Source organism: Thalassophryne amazonica, chromosome 19 (genome assembly GCF_902500255.1).
Source record: "Thalassophryne amazonica chromosome 19, fThaAma1.1, whole genome shotgun sequence".
Lineage (NCBI taxonomy): Eukaryota > Metazoa > Chordata > Actinopteri > Batrachoidiformes > Batrachoididae > Thalassophryne > Thalassophryne amazonica.
Genome location: NC_047121.1, coordinates 56,169,864 through 56,193,588, shown reverse-complemented (window position 1 = coordinate 56,193,588; position 23,725 = coordinate 56,169,864). Strand labels below are relative to the sequence as shown.

The window sequence follows — 23,725 nt, the reverse complement described above, 5'->3', positions numbered from 1 at the left end:
AGCAGAAAATTATGCCACCACACTGCAATGGCATTTGTCAAAAAATAAAAATATATAAATAAAATTTGCCAAGTGCTGTAGTGACAAAGAAAAAAAAAACTGATGTTTTATCTTTAATGATAAAAAAAAAAAAATTGGTAGCAAGCGATGGACTAGTTCAGAGCAGCCACTCGTTATTAATCAGATAAATGTGAATGAATTTACTTCCTGTTTTAAAAACTGCAAAAACTGAATTTTTTTTTTGCATGTTTCAATTAATTATTGCACGTCATTAACGCTATAAAATAACCACACCCACTTGACTGGTTTTTTGTAATAGAGATAGGAAGCTAAGCACTGTCTGACCTGTAGAGGGCGAGATTGCACTCTTTAAACACCTCTGGAGTGACGGAACATTTTTCTTTCTTACTCACTAGGTTTTGGATCTGGTGTGGCAGCTTGGGCGAGTTAACTCGCGGACAAACTGAACCGCTCGATTGTTGCTCCTCTCTGACACTCTGTGGCTTTTTGTGGCCTGAAGCTCGACTGCTGGTTTGTTTTTCTCACACTGAGACTGTTTCTGTCATGTGACCACACAATAAACCCACAAAATAAAGAAATAAGAACCAGGCGTGAGATAACAGAGTAAACAGAAATGGTTTATTCACAAATAAAATCTCACCAAACATATGTTACAGGTTTCATGTGATTCGTGCGTTCTGAGCAGTGAAACGAAAGAAAAAGAAAGACAGAAAGAAAGAAAGAAAGCCATGTGTCCTGAAAGAGGGGACGTGTTACACGGCTGTGCCTCTTTCTAAATTCTGTTTGATCTCTGCGGTGTATTTGCCGTAGAAACGCTCCGCCTTCTTGTTGAACTTGGCGTTCCTCTCGTTAATGTAGTCGATGTCGGCGTCATCGTTGTAGGCCCGGCGTCGGCTGTACTTGGCCCGTTTCTGGATCCTACCAATTACAAATAAAGAGCAGTTTAGGGAGGTTTCCACAGCCGCTGAATATCCAGTAACGGTGATGTGCTGCAGGCAGGATCTGGGGGTGGAGGTGGGGTGAATTTAAATTTGGCAAACAGAATGGCGATGGAAAAGCAAACGCTCAGACCCGAAGGAAAATACTGTCAGCCTGTGAGCTCCCAGTCTTGATTCGCTGTCTTCAAAGCATTGTTGTGCGTCAAAAGCTGGCAACCGAATCCTTGTCTAATGCCCCACAGTCGCGTCACTAACGCGAGCCTGAGGCTGTCAAACACAACGCAGCTCAGTGAAAAGCCAACACAGTACCACGTGAAAGGGTCCTCTGTAGCAAAAACAAAGATCCACCGGATGAACTTGATGTTTCAAAGCAGCAAACAATTATTATGATGTCAAAAGTAACAGTTTGACCTCTTTGTGGTACTTATATTAGCCTCATGTGGTCTTACTATATGCTCATTTAGACCACACACACACACCTGCAGCACAGTACACAGGTCAAAATTCAAGTTTATGGGAGCTTACAAGAATTAGATTAGATTTTAGGCTCTTGAAGCACGTTGGTGAAAATTATGCTGTGATGTGGTGCTAAATGAACTGAACAGTATACGCTATACTCAACACTTTGGCTCAGACTGCTGCCATCTACTGGGCAAATATTGTATAACACACTATGATATAAGATGGAAACGACAGATTCTATGAACATGCAAAATGTCTTATAATCATAAGAGCAACACAGACCAAGAAGGACATTTTTTATATTTTGTCTCAATTTGATTATTTCAATTCTCGTTTAATTAAATAACATAATTAATATTGGACTCTGCTTATTTCATTGTTTTACATGCTGTTAAAGGACGTCTATTCTCAGACAAGTAAAAATGCTAAATAATGCAGTCTGCTGTGTGTTACACGCAGCTTCCAGTAAGTCCGACTGAGTCTGATTAAGCGGCGGGTCAGGGGGATTCTGATCGGATCCTCCCCATCTTATGGCGAGTTGAACTTACTGCCTCTCAACGTCTTCAGCCATGCGGTCAAGCCCTTCCTGTGTGGGAACGTGGGTGCCGTGGATCAGGCTGTTGGATGTGGGATAGAAGTCTTCACCACTGTGGGGAAGCATCAAATCAGTTAGCAACACATAATCACCGTTTTAAGGCTGTGGGTTCAACTCCCTCACTGTGATGATGCTCATAATGGAAGAAGTTAAATTTGACTCCAGGGTGAATGTTTGCTGCATTCGTCGCAGTTCTGCATACAGCAGGCGTACTGGGGGAAGACATCCCGTTGGCGCTGAACTTATAGACTGAAGTGGGCGTGTTAATTTATGCTTTGTGCACGTGATGTATGAACGCTGCAACAATCACACTGAGCAAATGGCTGCAATTCATTTTCTTTAAGTGCTGATTTCACAGAAACGGTGTTAAGACCAAGATACTCTTGTTGAGAATTTAACACCACCAGAGGATGTTAATTCCATCAAAGGCACAGCACAGCAAAGGATGCTGGGAGAGAGGCGAAGCTCACCATTCTTCCTGCTGTCTCTCGTAGTTCTCCATGTCCGGTTTGATCTGCTTGGTGAGTCTCTGGTACTGCCTGAACTGTGCTTCAGCATAACCTACAGCCCAAAGAGAAGAAACAGAAATACTGGAACAAGCAGGAAGCAACCAACTAACTCATCTGTTAATCCGTAAGATCTGACAGTTACCAACCAGCAGACACCACCTGATTACAGGTCACAGAGGCTATTATACAGTCCACGTCTGCCCAAAATGCAAAGAATAATTTCAATTAAACCTGTTGGATAAACTCAGTGGACCGTCCTCTTGTAACACAGGTCACATCAGGATTACAGGTGTAGGATCAAGGTCAAATCAGAGGTCATTATCTAAAACACATTACCAACCATAACTCAGGAGCTAGATGGGGTACTGGCATGCGGTTTTCTGGACTGACCTCCACTTGCTCAGAGTTAATTGCCTCAGACCTACGACATCAAGCCAAGCTGAAAGATTAAGTGGCAGTGATGACGCACTGCAACCATTTCAATACCTTGTTAGGAAATGAGTCACAACCAATCACTCATTTCATTTTCTCTGTGTCCGAGGCACTGATGACATCACACAAGGTGGACTGACCATGAGATGCTGAAGCAGAACACTGCAGTCTGCTTTTGGAATGTGGTCTACCATGAGGACAGCTTGTGCTGTGGCCCACTGATGTGATGGGTGGGTGCTGGCCCTGCACCCCAGGGTGCTGGAGGACCCCCGCCTGTGGCACCAATGACTCTGTGCTCACATCAATCATGCAGTTTGCTTTAGATGCTATTATGGTTTTTCTGTTTCCTGAGCTTGGTAAAAGCCTTGTAACTGTCAGAATGGCCTAAGCAGTGGGTCACCCCTCTGAATCTGGTCTGCTTGAGGTTTCTTCCTCATTATCATCATAGGCAGTTTTTCAATACCACTGTCGCCTGTGTGCTTGCTCTGTGGGTTGGTAAGGTTAGACCTCACTTGTGTGAAGCTCCCTGAGGCAACTTTGTTGTGATTTGGCGCTATATAAATGAAAATAAATTGAAACTGAACTAGTACCACACACCTCTACCACTAGCAGTTTTATTTTTGGTACAATGTATCATCAAGGTGAGGTGACTCTGTCCTCAAACTGACTGCAGGGACGTGTTTGTTGGCCTCTTTTTTGATTTTTTTGTCTTATGTCTGTTGAAGCACCTCGATGTGCCCTGAAGCCGATTTAATAATTTGATTCATTTAAACAAATCTTACTTTTTCTGGATATGTCCAACAATTAGTTTTAAATGTGTTGTACACCAACCTGCAAATCCTGGGTCTGGGTTCTTCTTCTTTTTCTTGCGCTCCCATCGTGCAGCGTCATCAGCGGTGATCTCGAGCAGTTTCATTCGGTCGTAGTCCTCCCCTTTATCAGCACATTCCTAACAACCACATATTCATTTAAACTGCAAAACAGCTTTACATCTATGTCAGACGAAAAATCTCCTTACACGAGGGTACAATGTCTATTTGGATCAAATGTGCAAATATAAAGAAAGTGTATTTAAAAAAATACGTTAAAATACTACATAGGTACTTGGGTCTTTGAATACCTTTTTCTTTTCATCCTCAGCCAGCTGCCACTCCAGCCGGGCTTTTTTAGCCTCCCAGTTTGAAGGCAATTTTAATCTTTTCTCCTCCTCGTGGAGCTCCTGGCGATTAAGTTTATATGCTTCAGTCTGCCAAAGAAGATTTTGGCATTAGAGACATTTAAAGCCAGTGAAATATACACTAAAATCTGGTTTAATTCAAACATATTTGCAGAGGCTTAATAGTGGGTTTAAACTAGGGGTGACAAACTCATTTTGGTATAATAACAACATAATTACGTATAAATAATATTAAGTCCATGTTTTTCTGCAAAGAAGTACAAGTACATTAGAAAAATCTTCATATTTAATGAAAAACTGCAAATTCTGTCTCGAGTTCACCAAAGATCTGAAACCGTTTCTCAAACTCACACAGCAGTCCTGCAGTCTTGTCTTTGTACTGTTTCATGTCAGCATTAATGCCTGTTGCAAAACCTCTCTTAGGCACGGGGAATGTTCCGGCTCTATTTGAGCCGGTGTTCTGTCGAGATGAGGTGGGTCATCGAGATGAGGTTCATCGCGTAAATGCATATGTGTGCACTGAAAAAAATTACTTGACAAACTTTGCTTATTTTGATGGGCAAGTAAATGTATAAATCGTTGCGCCGAAAGTAGTAATGTATAAAATCTAGTCACTATAACACGATAAGTATTTTTAACCTGGAGTTAGCTTATTCCGACAGGCAAAATATACATACGAGGGCTGTCAATAAAGTAACGGTCCTTTTTATTTTTTTCAAAAACTATATGGATTTCATTCATATGTTTTTACGTCAGACATGCCTGAACCCTCGTGCGCATGCGTGAGTTTTTCCACGCCTGTCGGTGACGTCATTCGCCTGTGAGCACTCCTTGTGGGAGGAGTCGTCCAGCCCCTCGTCGGAATTCCTTTGTCTGAGAAGTTGCTGAGAGACTGGCGCGTTGTTTGATCAAACTTTTTTCTAAACCTGAGAGACACATCGAAGTGGACACGGTTCGAAAAATTAAGCTGGTTTTCAGTGAAAATTTTAACGGCTGATGAGAGATTTTGAGGTGATTCTGTCGCTTTAAGGACTTCCCACGGAGCGAGACGTCGCTCAGCGCTCTCAGCCGCCGTCGTCAAGATTTAGGCATTGCATTTTAATAGTTCAATAGTTCAAGTCCTTTATGATTTTTTTTTTTTTTACTTTCAAAATTCATCCAGTGGGTCGGAATGAAACCCCTAGTGGGCCGATTTTGGCCCGCGGGTCGTATGTTTGACACCCCTGGTTTAAACCATTTAACAAGAGTGTGAACATGAGTGAAAGCTGACATTTATCAAACAGCATTGACATTCAGCTTGTAATGTTATAAAAGAAAGAAGCTGGAAACAGATTGCCAGGAACCACTGCTTGATCATCACCTTAAAGGAATAACAGATTATCTGATTCGTTCTTCAAAATATGCCTGTCAACTTTTATTTTTTTCCAGACTGAATGTTCACAGTTCTCACCCGTTTGAAGTGTAGCTCTCTAAATTTTCTCAGTCTCTCGATTCTCTTCTGAGACGCAGGACTCTCAGCCAGTTCCTCTTCAGTGGTTGAAACGGATTCCTGCAAGTTTGGAGTGTGACAGTAAGGAAAACTTGAAGTCAATACAGGACTATGTTTCACCTGCATGAGTGTTCCTGGCACACATTAGAAGAAAATAAAGTGATAATGTTTTCTAATTAAAACAGCAACAAGCAGAAATGGCAGTAAATGCAAGCAGCAACACATTTGACCAAAATGGCAACAAAAACTACATAAAGCTATAGTCCTGGCATTCATCCATTTTCTGTGCCCCCTTAATCCAAGTAAGGGTCACGGGGGGTGGAGCCTATCCTGGCAGTCATAGAACGTGAGGCGGGGTTCACCCTGAACAGGACGCCAGTCTGTCCCATGGTCACATACAGATGAACAAACGCATTCAAACCCGCACGTACACATACGGTCAATTTAAAAATTCCAATTCACCTAACCTGCATGTCTTTGGACGTGAGAGGAAGCCGGACCACCCAGACAGCACGCACACAAACACATGGAGAACACTCCACACAGAAAGGCCACAGGTGGGAAGCCATCCCAAGACCTTCTCGATGTGAGGCAACAGCGCTAACTACTAAGCCATCATGCTGTAGCCCTGGCATGCTACAGTGATGGTCTAGTGATTAAGCATTGCGCCTGAGACCAGAGGATCCTCGGTTCAAAGCCCAGCCAGACTAGACAATCACTAAGGGCCCTTGGGCAAGGTCCTTAATCCCTGACTTGCTCCAGGTGTGTAGTGGTGGGCGCCTTGCATGGCAGCGCTTCACTTTTTCCACATTTTCTTATGTTACTGACAACTTTTTCCCAAAATGGATGAAATTCATTTTTTCCCTCAAAATTCTACAAACAACACCCCATATTGATGTAAAAAAGCGAGATTTTTGCAAATTTATTAAAATTTAAAAAAACTAAGAAATGACATGTACAGAAGTATTCCTTTGCCATGAAGCTTAAAATTGAGCTCAGATGCAGCCTGTTTCCACTGATCATGCTTGAGATGTTTCTACAGTTTAACTGGAGTCCAGCTGGGGTAAATTCAGTTGATTGGACATGATTTGGAATGGTGTAACGGAGGCCAGCAGGTGTCGCTGTGCAGATGTAGTTAGTAAATCTCACTCCCAACAGCTCAAAAGGATTCTCTGGTCACAAGGCCAGAGCCCTGGGTTTTAGCCTTCTGGTTAGAGAGACCGACTCCCATGCCGTAGCTCGTGAGTTCGCGTCCCGAGGGGAGCGAATAGGTGGAGTCATAACAACACAACTCAGAGTGCAGCCGCTACAATGGCACACACCTGTCTACATTTCAGGTCCCACAGATGACAGTGCACGTCAGCACACAAACCAAGCATGAAGTCAAAGGGATTGTCTGTAGACCTCTGAGACAGGATTGTCTTGAGGCACAGATCTGGGTTAAAAGGGTACAGAAACATTTCTGCTGCTTTGAAGGTCTGTATGGTACAGTGACCAGAAAGAATCCACTCCTCAGTAAAAGGCACATGGCAGCCCACCTGGGTATGTAAACTTTTGATCAGGGACATTTGAGTAGTTTCTGTTGTCATTATGATTTAAAAAGTGTAAACACAGCTGATTGACAATAAATGGCTTTACACAACCACTAACCATGAGTGAAAAAAAAGTTTTTGTGTTATCATTCATATTCTCTGAAAAATAGCAAAAAAAAAAAAAAAAAACAATTCTGCCAGGGCATGTAAAGTTTTGAGCTCAACTGTATATTTAAGTGTGGAAGCTTCTCGGTTCAAACCCCACCCTGTCAGTTTCTCCGTGTAATGTGGATTTGTGTCAGGAAGGGCATCCAGTGTAAAACTTATGCCAATTCAACATGCAAATCCTTGAAATTTTTAGTATTTTTGATGATGTTTATATTTCCATCAATTTTATATCTTGACAATTTTTATACTTGTATTTGTGCATGATGTGTGCTTTTCTGTACACTTGTTATTAATCACACCAATAAATGAATTAGGAATTATATGAAAACAAATGTTTAACTGACTCTGGTTAATCATACCACATGAGCCATACCATACCAGGAGCCTATGAAACAGTTTCAGCTGTTTTAAAATCGATGGATATTTTAGTAAAAAAACTTTTTGATCACAGTGATCTTAAATTATGGAATGACAACTGGGCAATTCTATGGTAATGGAATTATAATAAAGCAAAATTTGGCCTATTTGATCTCACCATTAAAGATTTGATCCGATTGTAATTCTGTTACTGTGGAATTACCTATTTCTACCAAACTGTTAAGGACTAAAGATGCTTTCAAAAAAATTATTAAATAATTCTACAAGTTTCAACTTGCTGTCAGTGATCAAGACCATTGTATATATTATCAGGATCATTTTGTTAGAAATCTTCTATGTGGTTCCAAGATAGCGGCGTAAGGATAGGTCGTGTCCCGGTGTGCTCGCAAAACGTTTTACTAATACGTTAACTTATCCCAACTAAAGACTAAAAGCCACGTAGAGAGGTGATTACTAACTTGTAATGAGCATTGATAGTTACTTCCTGAGACTTCCAGAGATGCCACGCAAAAAGAACCAGAATACGTCAGAGGAGCAGGTGCTCGAAGCTAATGCTAACGCGAAACAGCAGGCTGGCACCGGTGTGGACCGGGGCGAAGCCAGTATGCGGGTTTACATATGTGAAGCAATGGCCGAAATGACGACCAATTTTACGAATGCACTCAACGTTGACACCCGTGTTGGAGCTTTTGAAGATACAAGGCGGCCGGCTTGACGCCCACGAAAATAGGCTGAATGCGTCGGAGCGGCGCATTTCGACTCTTGAGGACGCTGCTGACCCGACTCGTATCAGATTGGCCTCACTGGAGAAGTCTGTGCTTTTCTTGACTGACCAGATTGATGACCTAGAAAATAGAGGGCGCAGAAGAAATGTCCGCATTCTCAACTTACCCCAGGATGTTGAGGGGACGAATCCTACTCTGTTTTTCGAGCGCTGGCTTCCTGAGGTGCTGCGCATTAAAACGAAAGAGGGACGAATCAAGCTTAAAAGGGCGCATCGTATTACTGGACCCAAGCCGTCCCCTACACAGAAGCCCAGACCCGTGACTGTGCGCTTTCACAACTATCAGGATAAACAACGACTGATGAACGCTTCTTGGGATATTGGGCGAAATGGTCAGACGGTGACACATGAAGGCGCCACTGTGATGTTTTTCCCTGACATGTCAGCTGCTTTGGCTCGTAAGAGGAAGGGATACGACGCGGTGAAGAAGCGACTTCGGGCACTCGGCGCTGCTTACAGGCAACTATACCCAGCTTTACTAAAGGTCACTTTCCGCGGATCGAGCAAAGTGTTTAACAGCCCAGAGGAGGTTCAGCACTTCATTGACTCATTAGAGCTTCCTGGGACCAGCGGCGAGTGAAGACGTGACACAGGCTGGGTTGAGGGGAGAATGCTTACTCTTTTTTTTTTTTTCTCTCGCCTGCTACCTAACATTGAGTGAGTACATTAACATAACAGCCCTACTGGTACTCATAATTAGTTTGGACACTGAATACTGGGATAGAACTGTATAGTTTCCTGGCCCCCCAGGCTGATGCGTCTTGTCAGGGACCCCATTCGCTCGATCTTCTCTTGTTCTGAGAAGAAGACAGTGTTTAGTTTTGCGTGATATGTACCTTAAGTACATAGTTATTTGTTTTAGATGTTTGCTCAGTGTTCTTATTGGCCTTATTCACAATGTTAATTTGTGTATGTCTGTGATGGAAATTGAGAGATACCCCTGTGTTTTATTTTTTGTTATTTTTCATGTCTGGCTTAAAACTGTGCACCTGGAATGTTAAAGGAATACACACGCCGGTTAAACGGAAGAAAGTTTTGAATTATCTTAAGAGGGAGGGAGTGCAAATAGCTTTACTACAGGAAACACACTTGAGTGACAGTGAGCACTTAAAACTACAGCAAGGAGGTTTTGGTCAGGTTTATTTTTCTTCTTTTACATCAAGAAGTCGAGGTGTAGCCATTCTGATACAAAATAATGTTTCATTCAAGCTCTTGGACTGTAAAAAAGATTTAAAGGGCTGCTATGTCATTTTTAAGGGGACTTGTTTTTGGTGAGGAAATTGCAATTATAAACATTTATAATCCACCTGGCTACCCCAAAGACCTTCTAATTTCAATTTTTTCAAAAACTGTTGACCTGGAAGTCAGACAGACTCTAATAGGTGGGAATTTTAACTGCCACCTTAACCCCATATTAGACAAATTTCCAGTTGGGAAAGTATTGTCCCCCCATGCTAAATGTGTTAATGCCTTCTGTGAAGATATAGGTTATGCAGATGTATGGCGGGTACAACATCCCACAGAAAAGGGATACACCTTTTTCTCAAATACTTCTCAATCATCTACGAGAATTGATTATTTTTTACTTCCAAAGTGCCACCTTAACTCTGTTATCTCATGCTCTATAGGCCCAATAATGGTTTCGGATCATGCAGCTGTGTTTCTGCTATATAAATTCTCAAACCCAATCAATCAATCCAAATATTGGAGGTTTAACCCCTCTCTTTTAACTGACCAGAGGTTTCTATCGTATTTTAGAGACAAATTTGCCGTTTTTCTTACAACTAATTCAAACTCCACTGACAACTCCTCACTGTTGTGGGAAACCTCCAAAGCATTCTCTCGTGGGCTTATAATATCATATACATCTACTAAAAGGGTAGGCAAGCTGAACAAAGGAAGATTCTTGAATCTAAATTAAAGCGTGCTGAAGGAAAATACATACAAACCCCAACTGCTCATAAAATTAAAGTGATATCGGTGCTTAGAGGGGCCGTAGACACACTTCTGACAGGTGAAGCCGAAAATCAAATTATGTTCGCAAAACAAAAGCTGTATGAATTTGGTGATAAAGCAGGAAAATACTTAGCAAATATAACAAAGAAAAAGGCAGACTCACAGTCTATTTCTTCCGTAATAGACCATCAGGGCCACCAAAATTTTTATTCATTAAACATTAACAACACATTTAAACGTTTTTATGAAAATTTATATAAATCCGAAGAACCACCTGATGGTCTTGAGAAAATGGATACCTTCTTTTCTTCCCTGACCCTTCCATGTCTGTCAGAGGAGCAGAGAAGATCTCTCAATGCCCCAATAACTAAAAACGAGCTACTCCATGCTATTAAAGGATTGCAGTCTGGCCGATCCCCGGGTCCAGATGGACTAAGCGTAGAATTTTACAAAGAATTTCACGATATTTTGATTGACCCTCTATTGAATATGTTAAATGAGTCACTTGCTAAGGCTATACTGCCTCACTCATTGAGAGAAGCAAACATTTCTCTTATTTTAAAAAAAGATAAATCCCCTGAGGACTGTGCATCATACAGGCCAATCTCGCTCTTGAACGTAGACTTAAAGATTCGTTCAAAAACTCTGGCGACACGACTTGAAAAATGGCTACCCATCTTAATTAATGAAGATCAAACTGGATTTATTAAGACACGCCAGTCTTACAATAATGTACGGCGGCTCCTTAATATTATTCAGTACTTTCACCAACACTCGAGAAGTGGTCTGGTGCTCTCCTTGGATGCTGAGAAAGCGTTTGACTGCATAGAATGGACATACTTATTTTACACTTTACATAAATTTGGCCTAGGAACTACTTTTATCAATTTGATTCAAATTCTTTATAAAGACCCTCTCTCAGCAGTCATCACGAATGGTCTACGTTGTCCTTACTTTCCTATATTTCGGGGAACTAGACAGGGTTGATATTTAGGGGAACTAGACAGGGTTGTCCCCTGTCACCTTTGTTATTCGCCTTGGCGATGGAGCCTCTGGCGGAGGCCATCAGGACAGATTACAACATTAGTGGTCTCAAAATTGCAGATAGAGAGCACACGATTACACTCTACGCAGATGATGTTTTGGTGGTTGTAACTGAACCTGAAGTGTCTGTCCCCAGACTGATTGAGAAAATAGAAATCTTTAGCTATTTTTCTGGCTACAAAATAAACTTTAACAAATCCGAAGCAATGCCCCTGGGCATTCTGCAACAAATACCTGCTAACCCATTTCCTTTCAAATGGTCTTTAGGTGGTTTTGTTTATTTAGGAATACGTATTACTCCTACATTTGAACAGATGTATAAAGTGAATCTGCCTCCTTTACTTGATCGTATTCGGTTTGATTTGGAGAGGTGGAACAGCCTGCCGATCTCTTGGTTAGGACGAATAGCACTACTGAAAATGAACGTTCTTCCCAGGCTGCTTTACCCATTACAAATGTTTCCAGTTGTGCTGACCCATAAGGTGATTAAGCAAGTGAATGGCTGGCTCAGCTCCTTCATATGGTCCAAAAGAAAGTCTCGCCTCAAATTCTCTGTTATGTCGACCAGCTTTGGAGGGTGGCCTAGACTTGCCCAATATCAGAAACTATTATCTTAGTGCACACTTGCGCACAGTAGCTGAATGGGTGCACAACAGACCATCCTCACTTTGGATGGACATAGAAAGTACTATGTCTAACTCTCCGCTGACAGTTTTATTGTTTCTCAAAAAAATCAAATCCTTGAAACTTGCTTGCTCAAATCCCATTACTATGGCCACAGTAATGGCATGGCAGTCAGTAAGAAAACTGGAGGGCAGACTTAATCTGATTTCTAATTTCACTCCTTTATGTAATAACCCTGAATTTCTACCTGGAGTAACTGATGGAAGATTTCAGATCTGGGCACAAAAAGGTCTATCCAGTATACAAAATTTATTGGAGAGACATGTGTTTATGTCATTTAATCAGCTAGTTAAGAAATATGATATCTCAAGGAGAGACTTTTATCAATACCTCCAGGTAAGAGACTTTATCAAGAAAGATACTGCAGATTTAAATTTTGGGAAAACATCAGACATTGAAAGATAAATTTTCCTCACAGGGTCACCTAGTCCTATAAAAGTGTTTTATAATAGTCTAAAAGTCCATACCACCGTAGACACATCTTGCCTGAAGGGACTTTGGGAGAGTGAACTCAATTGTTCGATTACTGATGAGGAGTGGGAAACAGCTTGGAGTAATGCAAAAACACTTTGTGTTTGTAACAGGGTTAAAGCTACCCAGTTTCTAATCCTTCATAGAGCCCATATTTCTCCCTCTTGGCGCAACAAATTTAATTCTAGCTCCTCCCCAATTTATTTAAAGTGCAAGACGGAAACCGGTACTCTCACACATTGCTTTTGGACTTGTCCAAAAGTGAAACAATTCTGGAAAGTAATCGGCCAAGAATTAAATAAAATCTTGTCTGTTGACTTGAATGATAACCCTAAATATTTACTACTTGGTGTGGTTGACCCTGTTGTACATGGGAAGTATAACAGGAAATTGTATAAAATGCTGTCCTTTTGTGCTAGGAAATGTATTTTGGTTAATTGGATCTCAGACCAGACTCCGTCTTTGACTCAATGGCAAAAGATGATCTTTGGCTTTGTTTCTTTGGACTATTTGACATGTCGGCTGCATCATAAGGACAATGTTTTCGAAAAGACTTGGGAACCTTTCCTGAAATATGCTGGACTTGAAGTCTCAGCTATCATGCACAGTTTCATTTTAAATTAGGAGTATCTGTATTTGTTAGGTGAAGAGGCCAATGTTCATGTTCTTTTTTATTTATTTATTTTCTTTCTTTCTCTATCGTGTTGTTTTATTCTTTTTAAAATAAAACCAATAAATACATATATAAAAAGAAATCTATGTAATTTTACACTCTTAGCTTTATTTTGCATGGTCTTTTAAAACCAGCTACTTTCCTGACAAGCCCACTGGAAGTAAGTTTTAAACTTCCTTGTGTTGTCCTCAGTTTTATTTTTGTATTTGTATTTTATACTCGAAATATTATCAAATAAATCTAATCCAATCCTCATAAGTTTTTGTGCCATTGTTGTTGTTTCATGTATAATGAAACATGTTTTCTTATACGTGTTAAATTAATTCATATGGTCTCGTTGAAATCTGAAATCCAAACCTGTTTAAGAGTTCGCTCACAAATTTGATGTACAGACGGATTGACAGAAGGACTAACAGTGTCACAAATGTTCACCGCTTTTCTTATTCTCCTGAATATAAGCAATCTAAAAATAAATACGTGATTACGGTCATACAGAGAGAACTTTCCGTTTTATCAGCTAGCGCGTTAGCTTATCACAACCACACGGCTCGTAAAGACAAACGGATCACCGCAAACTTGCATTTTAACATCTTTATGAAAATATTACTCTTAAAATCACGACATTAAATATTTAGGTTATGACACAACGATAAACAAGTTGTTTTTACTCGTATTCGTTGACAAATTACTAACCTCAGTCGTGTCCGCCATTGTTGTTGAAAACAGGATATGACGAAAGGAAATGCAGCTGCCGTTTTAGATTTTCAAAATAATTTTCACAGTAATAAATTATTTACTTCAGATTTTTGTATCATAAATATTCTTACTTTGTTTCCCCCATTTTACTTTTAATTAATTTATTTGCCATTATTGTATACTGTAATACAGCGCTGAATTAGATAACTGATTTTGTTCACTCACTAAAGTTACAAAAGTAAATCTCAAATCTCGTTGCAATGTGAATTACAATGACAATAAAGGCGATTCTGATTCTGAAATAAATATTAAAACTTAATTACATTAAAAAAAAACAAATCTTGTTATTAAGTAGTGATAGGATCACTAACAATGTTTTGTTATGGAAATTAAGTGCTTATTATTATTATTATGATTATTACTACTACTACTACTACTACTACTACTACTACTACTACTACTACTACTACTACATTACATTTTAAATAATAATAACAATAATAACAGAAAATCTCTTTGAATGTTAAACCAAAAGTATGATAGTATGTTGTGTATGACAGTTTTTCAGTAGTTTGCATGATCTCGTCACAAAAAGATCCCAAGCTAGAAGGTGATTTGCTTTAAATGTATTTATTTATTGCTGGACTAGGTTTCAGCACTGGGAAGAAATTATTAAATATTGGGGATCACTAATACATTTTACCCATTTCATCATGTTGAGGGTCATGGGGCCTGCTGGACAGCATGCATTAGGTGAGACATGAAGTAAACCACATCCTGATAAATATCTGCTCTAAAATTGACATTTAAACAAAGAATGTTCACACTTACAAAATCAGTGTGGTCGATAGGCGAGTCCAGTATGATTAATATTTCTCAATAAAATGGCAATACATGGATATTTACTGAAAGCTTACCTTCTCCAGAGCAAAATGAGTCCAGGCATGACATTTATGAAGCAGTGATGACGAGATAAAACCAATAAATTATATAATCTGGGCTTCTTTTTTGCATTTTGATAACATCACTTCTGAGATGGTTTTAAATTTTAAAGTCTTTCTCTGTAATTTAACAGTAGACTGCCTGAGGATTTGACTGACAGGTTGATGGTCCTATCAGCTTTTGTTTAGCTACAACAACAGGATTCCCTGTGCAAAAAGTAACAACAGCTGGCACAAAACAGTCTGTTTTGTGAGGAAAAGAAAGAAAAAAATGGTGCCAAACACCATCAAAAATCTTACAATTTGTTTAATAATTACAAATGTTTTTGCAGGTCACACTTACACATTTAGTAACATCAGGAAAGAGGGTACTAATGTGACCACCGGCAGCTAACCCTATGCTTCACTAACAAACCAAGAATTTAGATATATTGAGGCTGAGACCTGTTCTGTTGTTAACAACACAAATTAAAACAAGAGGAAAGATGGTTCAACACTATGCATCGTGTGCGTTATATCATATTAATATCTGCAAAAGTGAGAAGGACTCGTCAAATGGAACCTGAACCAGGCATCCCCAGTTCACTAGTGGAGCTGAATGGCTTGCGCGCATGCACGCTGATGGGAGCTATGAGTCTGGCAAAATCAGAGGCGGCGGAGTGTGCATATACATCAGAGATGAATGGTGCAGGCAGTATAGTGAGAGAAACCATCTGCAACCCTGACGTTGAATACTTGTGCAACACGCTAAGACCGTTCTACCTGCCCAGAGAGTTTGAGAACATAATCATCTGTGCCGTCTATGTACCGCCCAGTGGAAACGCTGGAAGAGCAGCAGCACTAGTGGCCGAGTGTGTGCACAGACAGTTACAGCAAACGCCTGATGCCCCAGTTCTAATATTAGGCAACTTTAATCATTGTAGGTTGGAAATGTCCCTACCAGAGTTTGAACAATATTTCAAATGTGGCACTAGAAATAACAAAGTGCTTGATCAGTGCTATGGAAACATTCAGAATGCATACGTAGCAAAGGTTAAACCACCACTGTCCAGCTCTGACCACAACATTGTGCAGCTAATCCCCATATATCGTACTGCCCTTAAAAGGACCAAACCCTTGATTAAAGCTGTTAAACTGTGGACACATGACAGTATTGAAACTTTAAAGGGGTGCTACTTAAGTAGAGATTGGGAGGTTTTCCACGAACCTGACCTAAGTAAAACCACAGATATTATAACATCTTACATCAATTTCTGTGTTGATGCTGTGATACCCCAAAAGACAACAAAATTGTATCCTAACAATAAAGTCTACATCACAAAAGATGTCAAAGACTGCATAAAATGTAAGAGGATTGCTTTTAATGATAAGGATTTTGTAAAAATTAGATCTATTCAGCAAGAACTGAAACATAAACTTAATAACACAAAAAAACAATACAGCGATTCAATTGAACGAGACTTTAGAACTAGAGACACAAGGAGAATGTGGGCCACGATGAAGCCATTACAAATATGACTCCCAGTAAGAAATCCCTACACTCAATAGATGAGAATAAAATGGAAAATGACTTGAATATGTATTATTTGAGGCATGATTTACATAATTTCTCATCTGATTGTCATAACATCTTGAGTAATTTAACAGTTGAGGACACGCCACAAATTAACATCACTACTGAATAAGTCATACAGCTTTTTAAGAATGTCAAAGCAAATAAAGAAATGGGCCCTGATGGTATTTCAGCCTTCCTTTTGAAGACATGTGCGGCTGAACTTTCACCAGCCTGGGTCCCTGTCTTCCAGAGGTCAGTTGACTCCCACATTGTTCCATGTTTGCGGAAAAAGGCAACTATCATCCTGGTTCCCAAAACATCTGTCCCCAGAGAAAACAATGATTACAGACCGATTGCATTAACATCCAATGAAATGAAGTGCTTTGAGAAGTTAATGGTGACAGAGCTTCAGTTGAATACTGAGAGCCACCTAGATGCACTCCAGTTTGCCTACAGACACAACCGTAGCACTGATGATGCAGTTCTGACAGTAGTGCACCTGATCCTACAACATCTGGAAGATCCCAGGGCCTACGCCAGACTTCTGTTTATTGACTTTAGCTCTGCATTTAATACCTTGCTGCCACACATCCTTCTCAATAAGCTCGTTCACTAGTCTGTTAATCCATACGAGGTCTATTAGAAAAGTATCCGACCTTATTATTTTTTTCAAAAACCATATGGATTTGAATCACGTGTGATTGCGTCAGACAAGCTTGAACCCTTGTGCGTATGCGTGAGTTTTTCCACGCCTGTCGGTTGCGTCATTCGCCTGTGAGCAGGCTTTGAGTGAGGAGTGGTCCACCCCCTCGGCAGATTTTCATTGTCAGGAAATGGCAGAATGATTTGGGCTTTTTTTTCCCATCAGAATTTTTTCAGAAACTGTTAGAGACTGGCAGCTGTAAACCATTAGAAAAATTTATCTGGCTTTCGGTGAAAATGTTACGGGCTTGGTAGAGAATAAGGAGTGTTACTGTCGCTTTAAGGATGGCCCCCAGCGGCTGTGGGGCGTGCCGCGCTCCGAAGCCGCCATCGACAGGCTGAACGACCATTTCATTTCTAAACGGATGGCTGTCTGGATCCGTGACCATCGTGTGCCATTTCTCTGGTTATCACAAGAGCTGGACATCAGCCATTTTCCGGCAGATTTCACTTTTAACAAGAGATTTTGTCATGGAAAGCCGAGCGGAGGCTTCGCGTGTCACGATGGATTCACTACTGGAGCGAGTCAAAACCACTTCCGTTTTGGTCTCACAGGACAGCTTTGAGATGGCGTTCAGACAGCTGTCGGTGGTTTTTCCATCGAGTGATTATCCGAGAAATTGTGGATGTGCCTGGACATGCCAGAGCATGTCCCGGCATTGCTGTACGCCATGCGGCACCGCCGCAACGTGCGAAGCCTCCGCTCCTCTTTCCATGACAAAAACTCCTGTAACAGTGGAATGTGCCGTTCATTTCCAAACTGGACGCTGTGTTTTATCCGGGACGTCGTCTGACTAGCACAGGAATTGTGAAAAGACTTGAACATCAGCACTTTTTCGGCACATTGAGACAGACGTGCGGAGGAATTCCGCGCGTCGCGGCAGTGCCGCATGGCGCAAAGCAACGCCGTGATGAAGCCTCACGGGACATGTTCTGGCATGTCCAGGCACATCCGCAATTTCTCGGATAATCACTCGATGGAAAAACCACCGACAGCTGTCTGAACACCATGTCAAAGCCGTCCTCTGAGACCAAAACGGAAGTGGTTTTGTCTCACTCCAGTAGCGAATCCATCGTGACGTGCGAAGCCTCCGCTCGGTTTTCCATGACAAAATCTCTTGTTAAAAGTGAAATCTGCCGGAAAATGGTTGATGTCCAGCTCTTGTGATAACCAGAGAAATGGCACACGATGGTCACGGATCCAGACAGCCATCCGTTTAGAAATCCGTTCAGCCTGTCGATGGCGGCTTCGGAGCGCGGCGCGCCCACAGCCACTGGGGGCCGTCCTTAAAGCGACAGTAACACTCCTTATTCTCTACAAAGCCCGTAACATTTTCACCGAAAGCTAGATAAATTTTTCTAATGGTTTCCAGCTGCCAGTCTCTAACAGTTTCTGAAAACATTCTGAAGGAAAAAAAGCCCAAATCATTCCGCCATTTCCTGACAATGAAAATCCGCTGAGGGGGTGGACCACTCCTCACTCAAAGCCTGTTCATAGGCAAATGACGCAACCGACAGGCGTGGAAAAACTCACGCATGCGCACGAGGGTTCAAGCTTGTCTGACGCAATCACACGTGATTCAAATCCATATGGTTTTTGAAAAAAATAATAAGGTCGGATACTTTTCTAATAGACCTCGTATATTATCAGATGATATCACTCTTTTTTAACCAACAGGACTCAGCAGGTCAGAGTGAACCATACATTATCAGATTTAAAATCCATCAACACTGGAGCACCGCAGGGCTATGTCAGATTACCATTTTTGTTCACCCTTTACACCAATGACTGCACCAGCAGACACTCCAGCACTTCCATCATCAAATTCTCTGACGACACAGCCATCTTAGGACTCATGGACACAAACACAGATACATCAGTGTACACATCAGAGGTGGAGAACTTTGTGCAGTGGTGTAAAGTCCATCATCTCACTGTCAACGTCAAGAAAACTGAGGAGGTTGTTTTTGACCCAGGACATGTAGGAGACCACACCCCACTCTGTATTGACAGCACTGAGGTCGCCCAGGTTCATTCTTACAAATACAGTAGTGTTCAGAATAATAGTAGTGCTATGTGACTAAAAAGATTAATCCAGGTTTTGAGTATATTTCTTATTGTTACATGGGAAACAAGGTACCAGTAGATTCAGTAGATTCTCACAAATCCAACAAGATCAAGCATTCATGATATGCACACTATTAGTAATGTAGTATATGCATGCTATTAGTAAAAAAAAAAAGTAGAAAAGGGGGTGTTCACAATAATAGTAGTGTAGCATTCAGTCAGTGAATTCGTCAGTTTTGTGGAACAAACAGGTGTGAATCAGGTGTCCCCTATTTAAGGATGAAGCCAGCACCTGTTGAACATGCTTTTCTCTTTGAAAGCCTGAGGAAAATGGGACGTTCAAAACATTGTTGAGAAGAACAGCGTAGTTTGATTAAAAGGTTGATTGGAGAGGGGAAAACTTATACACAGGTGCAAAAAATTATAGGCTGTTCATCTACAATGATCTCCAATGCTTTAAAATGGACAAAAAAAAAAACAGACACGCATGGAAGAAAACGAAAAACAACCATCAAAATGGACAGAAGAATAACCACAATGGCAAAGGCTCACCCATTGATCAGCTCCAGGATGATCAAAGACAGTCTGGAGTTACCTGTAAGTGCTGTGACAGTTAGAAGACGCCTGTGTGAAGCTAATTTATTTGCAAGAATCCCCTGCAAAGTCCCTCTGTTAAATAAAAGACGTGCAGAAGAGGTTACAATTTGCCAAAGAACACATCAACTGGCCTAAAGAGAAATGGAGGGATATTTTGTGGACTGATGAGAGTAAAACTGTTCTTTTTGGGTCCAAGGGTGCAGACAGTTTGTGAGACGACCCCTAAACTCTGAATTCAGGCCACAGTTCACAGTGAAGACAGTGACGCATGGTGGTGCAAGCATCATGATATGGGTATGTTTCTCCTACTATGGTGTTGGGCCTATATATCGCATACCAGGTATCATGGATCAGTTTGGATATGTCAAAATACTTGAAGAGGTCATGTTGCCTTATGCTGAAGAGGACATGCCCTTGAAATGGGTGTTTCAACAAGACAATGACCCCAAGCACACTAGTAAACAAAATTAATGCCTCACAGATGTGAAGAAATCATGACAAACTTGTGGTTATACAACTAAATACTAGTTTAGTGATTCACAGGATTGCTAAAAAGCAGTTTGAACATAATAGTTTTGAGTTTGTAGCGTCAACAGCAGATGCAACTATTATTGTGAACACCCCCTTTTCTACTTTTTTTTTTACTAATAGCCCAATTTCATAGCCTTAAGAGTGTGCATATCATGAATGCTTGATCTTGTTGGATTTGTGAGAATCTACTGAATCTACTGGTACCTTGTTTCCCATGTAACAATAAGAAATATACTTAAAACCTGGATAAATGTTTTTAGTCACATAGCACTACTATTATTCTGAACACTACTGTACCTGGGTGTTTACATCGACTCCAGCCTCCTGTGGGACGTCCATGTGGGACCTCAGTCTGCAGCCGGGTTCAACAAAGATTGTACTTCCTGTGCAGACTGAGACTGAGTTTGTTGTTGAACAGAAAATTATGCTTATTTTTTATAAGGCTGTTGTTGAAAGTGTTATTAGGTATGGAATGTCTGCGTGGTTCGGTAATCTGTCAGTCAAAACTAAATCAGAACTGATGCGGCTGGTGCGCACGGCACAAAAAGTGATGGGAGTAAGAGAGTATCCATCATTCCAGCAGATATTTGAGGAGGCTGTTATTAAACAGGTGAGGAAAATAACCTCTGATCCCTCCCATGTGCTTTACTCTCAATATGAGCTGCTTCCATCTGGACACCGCTACTGAGTTCCATCTAAAAACAAAAAGAGATACCTAAACGGGTATAAAAACCCATTCCTCCTTATATCAGTGAACCCCCTGAACTCAAACCAAAGAGCAGGTCGTTAATGTGTTATTGTGATTGTATTGTATTGTGTGGGTCTGTCTTGTCATGTCTGTACTTGGTTAGTGTATTTTATTTGGCTGCCTGTGTGTCCAAGACAAATTTCCCCTTGGGGACAAATAAAAGAATCTTGAATCTTGAACAACAACACCCAGAGGTCATAAAGGGTGGCAAGTGTGTTGCTTGGAGGTCAAACCGTGTGAACATCAATTGAAAATATGTTTTCCCAGGCTACCTCCTGGATGTCATTCAGAAATCAAAGAACAATAATAAATTTGTTAAAATTGTGTGAGAGTTTCTCGTTTCTTGACTGACTAAATGGAAGAGATTTTTACACGAACCAGCATTCGTTGCGCATAACTCCCGTGTGCAAAATCAAAATCAGTTTCCATCTTCTTTAATAATCATCTCTTTGTCATTGTCTCAGAAGATGCATTAGTTTCCTTTTTAAGTTGTAATTAATTTTAAAGTATGTCTCCACTTCTGCAGAGCGGTGAGCTGCTCACAAAGAGCAGTTATTAATGTGGCTCGAGGTTACAGAGTTTGAGGCATGAAAGGTCAGTAATAAAGTCATCAGTGTTCCACACACAGAATGCGGTTAGATCTCTCTAAACTCAACTGCTGTGATGTTTTCTGTTGCATCACACAAAGAGGATATTTATTACCCGTGCATCGTTTTCCCCGACCAAAAACACGAGTGTCGAATCAGGCTTTGGAACACAACCTCGGAGTTTCAAATATGACTGTATGATCTGATCAAAAGGAAGAAGTAAACCTTCTGAATTGCCCAAATGAATGTTGTCCCAGTTTGATTGCATTGTGCTAATAGAGCGACGTTGGAGGATGTAATTAAGTGGAGTTTATAGTCTTAGATTAAAGCATCCTCCAGATCACAGGCACCCTTAATGGAGTCATGCATTTTCACTGGAAACCAGATGGGTGCAGATCACAACAGGACAAAACACCATCAACTGCAGTCAGTTGCTCAAGTACTGCCATGCGAGAGGGAAATCATCTGCATAATAGACGACTGTCAAATGAGTAAGAGACAAACGGTAACCAGAGAGAAACAAAATGAAGCACTAACGCAACTTCTCTGAACGAGATTCCAATCACCTGAACAGCTGCACAGCTTTTTGTCTGGGCACCACTTTTAAATCCATTTGTCTCCATGAAAACATGCAGGAGGACACACGGTGTGTCTCACGTGTTTGAGTGTTTGTTTGTTAGCAGGGTTACTTCAATGGCTGTAAACAGATTTGTAGAAAATCTGAAGGACGTACTGGACGACCCCTTTGAATGTCCACTATGAGCCGAGAAACATTAGAAAGGTATATTTGACTTGGAGCGATATTCACTTATCTCAGCAGTGACATTCATGTCTCTGTCCTCAGCCATTGAGGAGAGACATCTGGAAAGAGTTTATTGAGTCTGGAGGTCACTGGACAGAGGTGTTTGGTGATGCTGAATTCTTTGCAAACAAAGGTCCAAGTCTTTTGGCTCCTGGTTCCCCCTGAGACTGGATCATCACGAGGGATCATCACCTATGACATTTTGAACATGTGATGCATTTCTTTGGGCATGATCCAGCATGTCGGTGCTTCAGTGGTGAGGAACCCGGCAGCTGGAGAAGGTCAAGGACACACCCATGTTTCATCCAGCTGTGTAAGAGAGGTGGTTGTGTTCTAGAGTTGGGGATGGACTGGATATCTGCATGAGTGGTTGGCATTCAGAATTTAAGGTGGTTGCTGGTGGAACCATTGCATTCTTCAAGATCTGATCTGCTCTGACCTGACTTTTAGTTGTAAAGCAGAGACAAACTCTGCTGAAATTTAAACACCTGGGATGAGAATTGGTCAGAAAGCTGCACCAAAACCAGCTGGTACCAAGCTGTAATCTCCAAACTGCTTTATAGAAGTTTTCCTGCAATTAAAAAAGTTCAGAATGACGATATCATTTTCCAATGATATAGGGTGTATCTCAATTCAGGGTAATACACCCTTCAAAGGCTGTATTCTACAAAGATCTGGCCTTCCAAGACATCGGAGGCTGAACCAACCATTCTGAAATGAGACAGTTTAGCCCACTGAACATTTTGCTATTACGTCATTAGCTTATCCAGGGCCCTACAAGGTCCTACCCCAGAGGAAGTGGTGCATCTAGTGAAGTCTCCAACTTTGACCAGCGGAGGTGAAAGGAGCAGCGACGATGTATTAGTGGAGGTGACGTAGTAGTGGAGCTCAACTCCTTCCAGCAATTTAGCATGAACATTGAAGATTTAAAGCATGTTGAACATTTTGTTTCAGGACCACGACGAACATCAGCGTTGCCTGACTGATGTCCACTTAGCTCCCGTGGAGTCTGGCAGACCTCACGCTGGTTGACGTAAATCAACTTTTCACTCTCCATCAGCAAACGTCGAGCTAATCATCAGCATGTGAATGCATCATTGGTTTGCTGAAAATATAGCAAATAAAAAAGAAGCTTGCCCAACGTCAAAAGGCCTCTAATAAAAGCGGAGCTGTGCTTCACTGAGG

At 41.1% G+C, this 23,725-nt stretch overlaps 1 protein-coding gene across 1 annotated transcript; it reads right to left on the bottom strand.

Moving 5' to 3' along the window:
- Positions 1-764: 764 nt before the first annotated feature.
- On the bottom strand, positions 765-14,054 carry syf2 (SYF2 pre-mRNA-splicing factor). Its single transcript, XM_034160045.1, has 7 exons — positions 14,007-14,054; positions 5,585-5,683; positions 4,078-4,203; positions 3,789-3,906; positions 2,487-2,577; positions 1,970-2,068; positions 765-939 (listed from the first exon to the last, which is right to left on the bottom strand). Exons 1-7 carry the CDS (start codon positions 14,022-14,024, stop codon positions 774-776), a joined length of 717 nt encoding a protein of 238 aa, XP_034015936.1. The 5' UTR covers positions 14,025-14,054; the 3' UTR covers positions 765-773.
- Positions 14,055-23,725: the final 9,671 nt, after the last annotated feature.

Excerpts from the sequence above, each read along its gene's own strand:
- syf2 (XM_034160045.1), bottom strand. Across the intron at positions 3,907-4,077 it reads CTGAGGATGAAAAGAAAAAG|GAATGTGCTGATAAAGGGGA; the intron begins GTATTCAAAGAC and ends TGTGGTTGTTAG. Across the intron at positions 2,578-3,788 it reads CCCAGACCCAGGATTTGCAG|GTTATGCTGAAGCACAGTTC; the intron begins GTTGGTGTACAA and ends TTTGGGCTGTAG.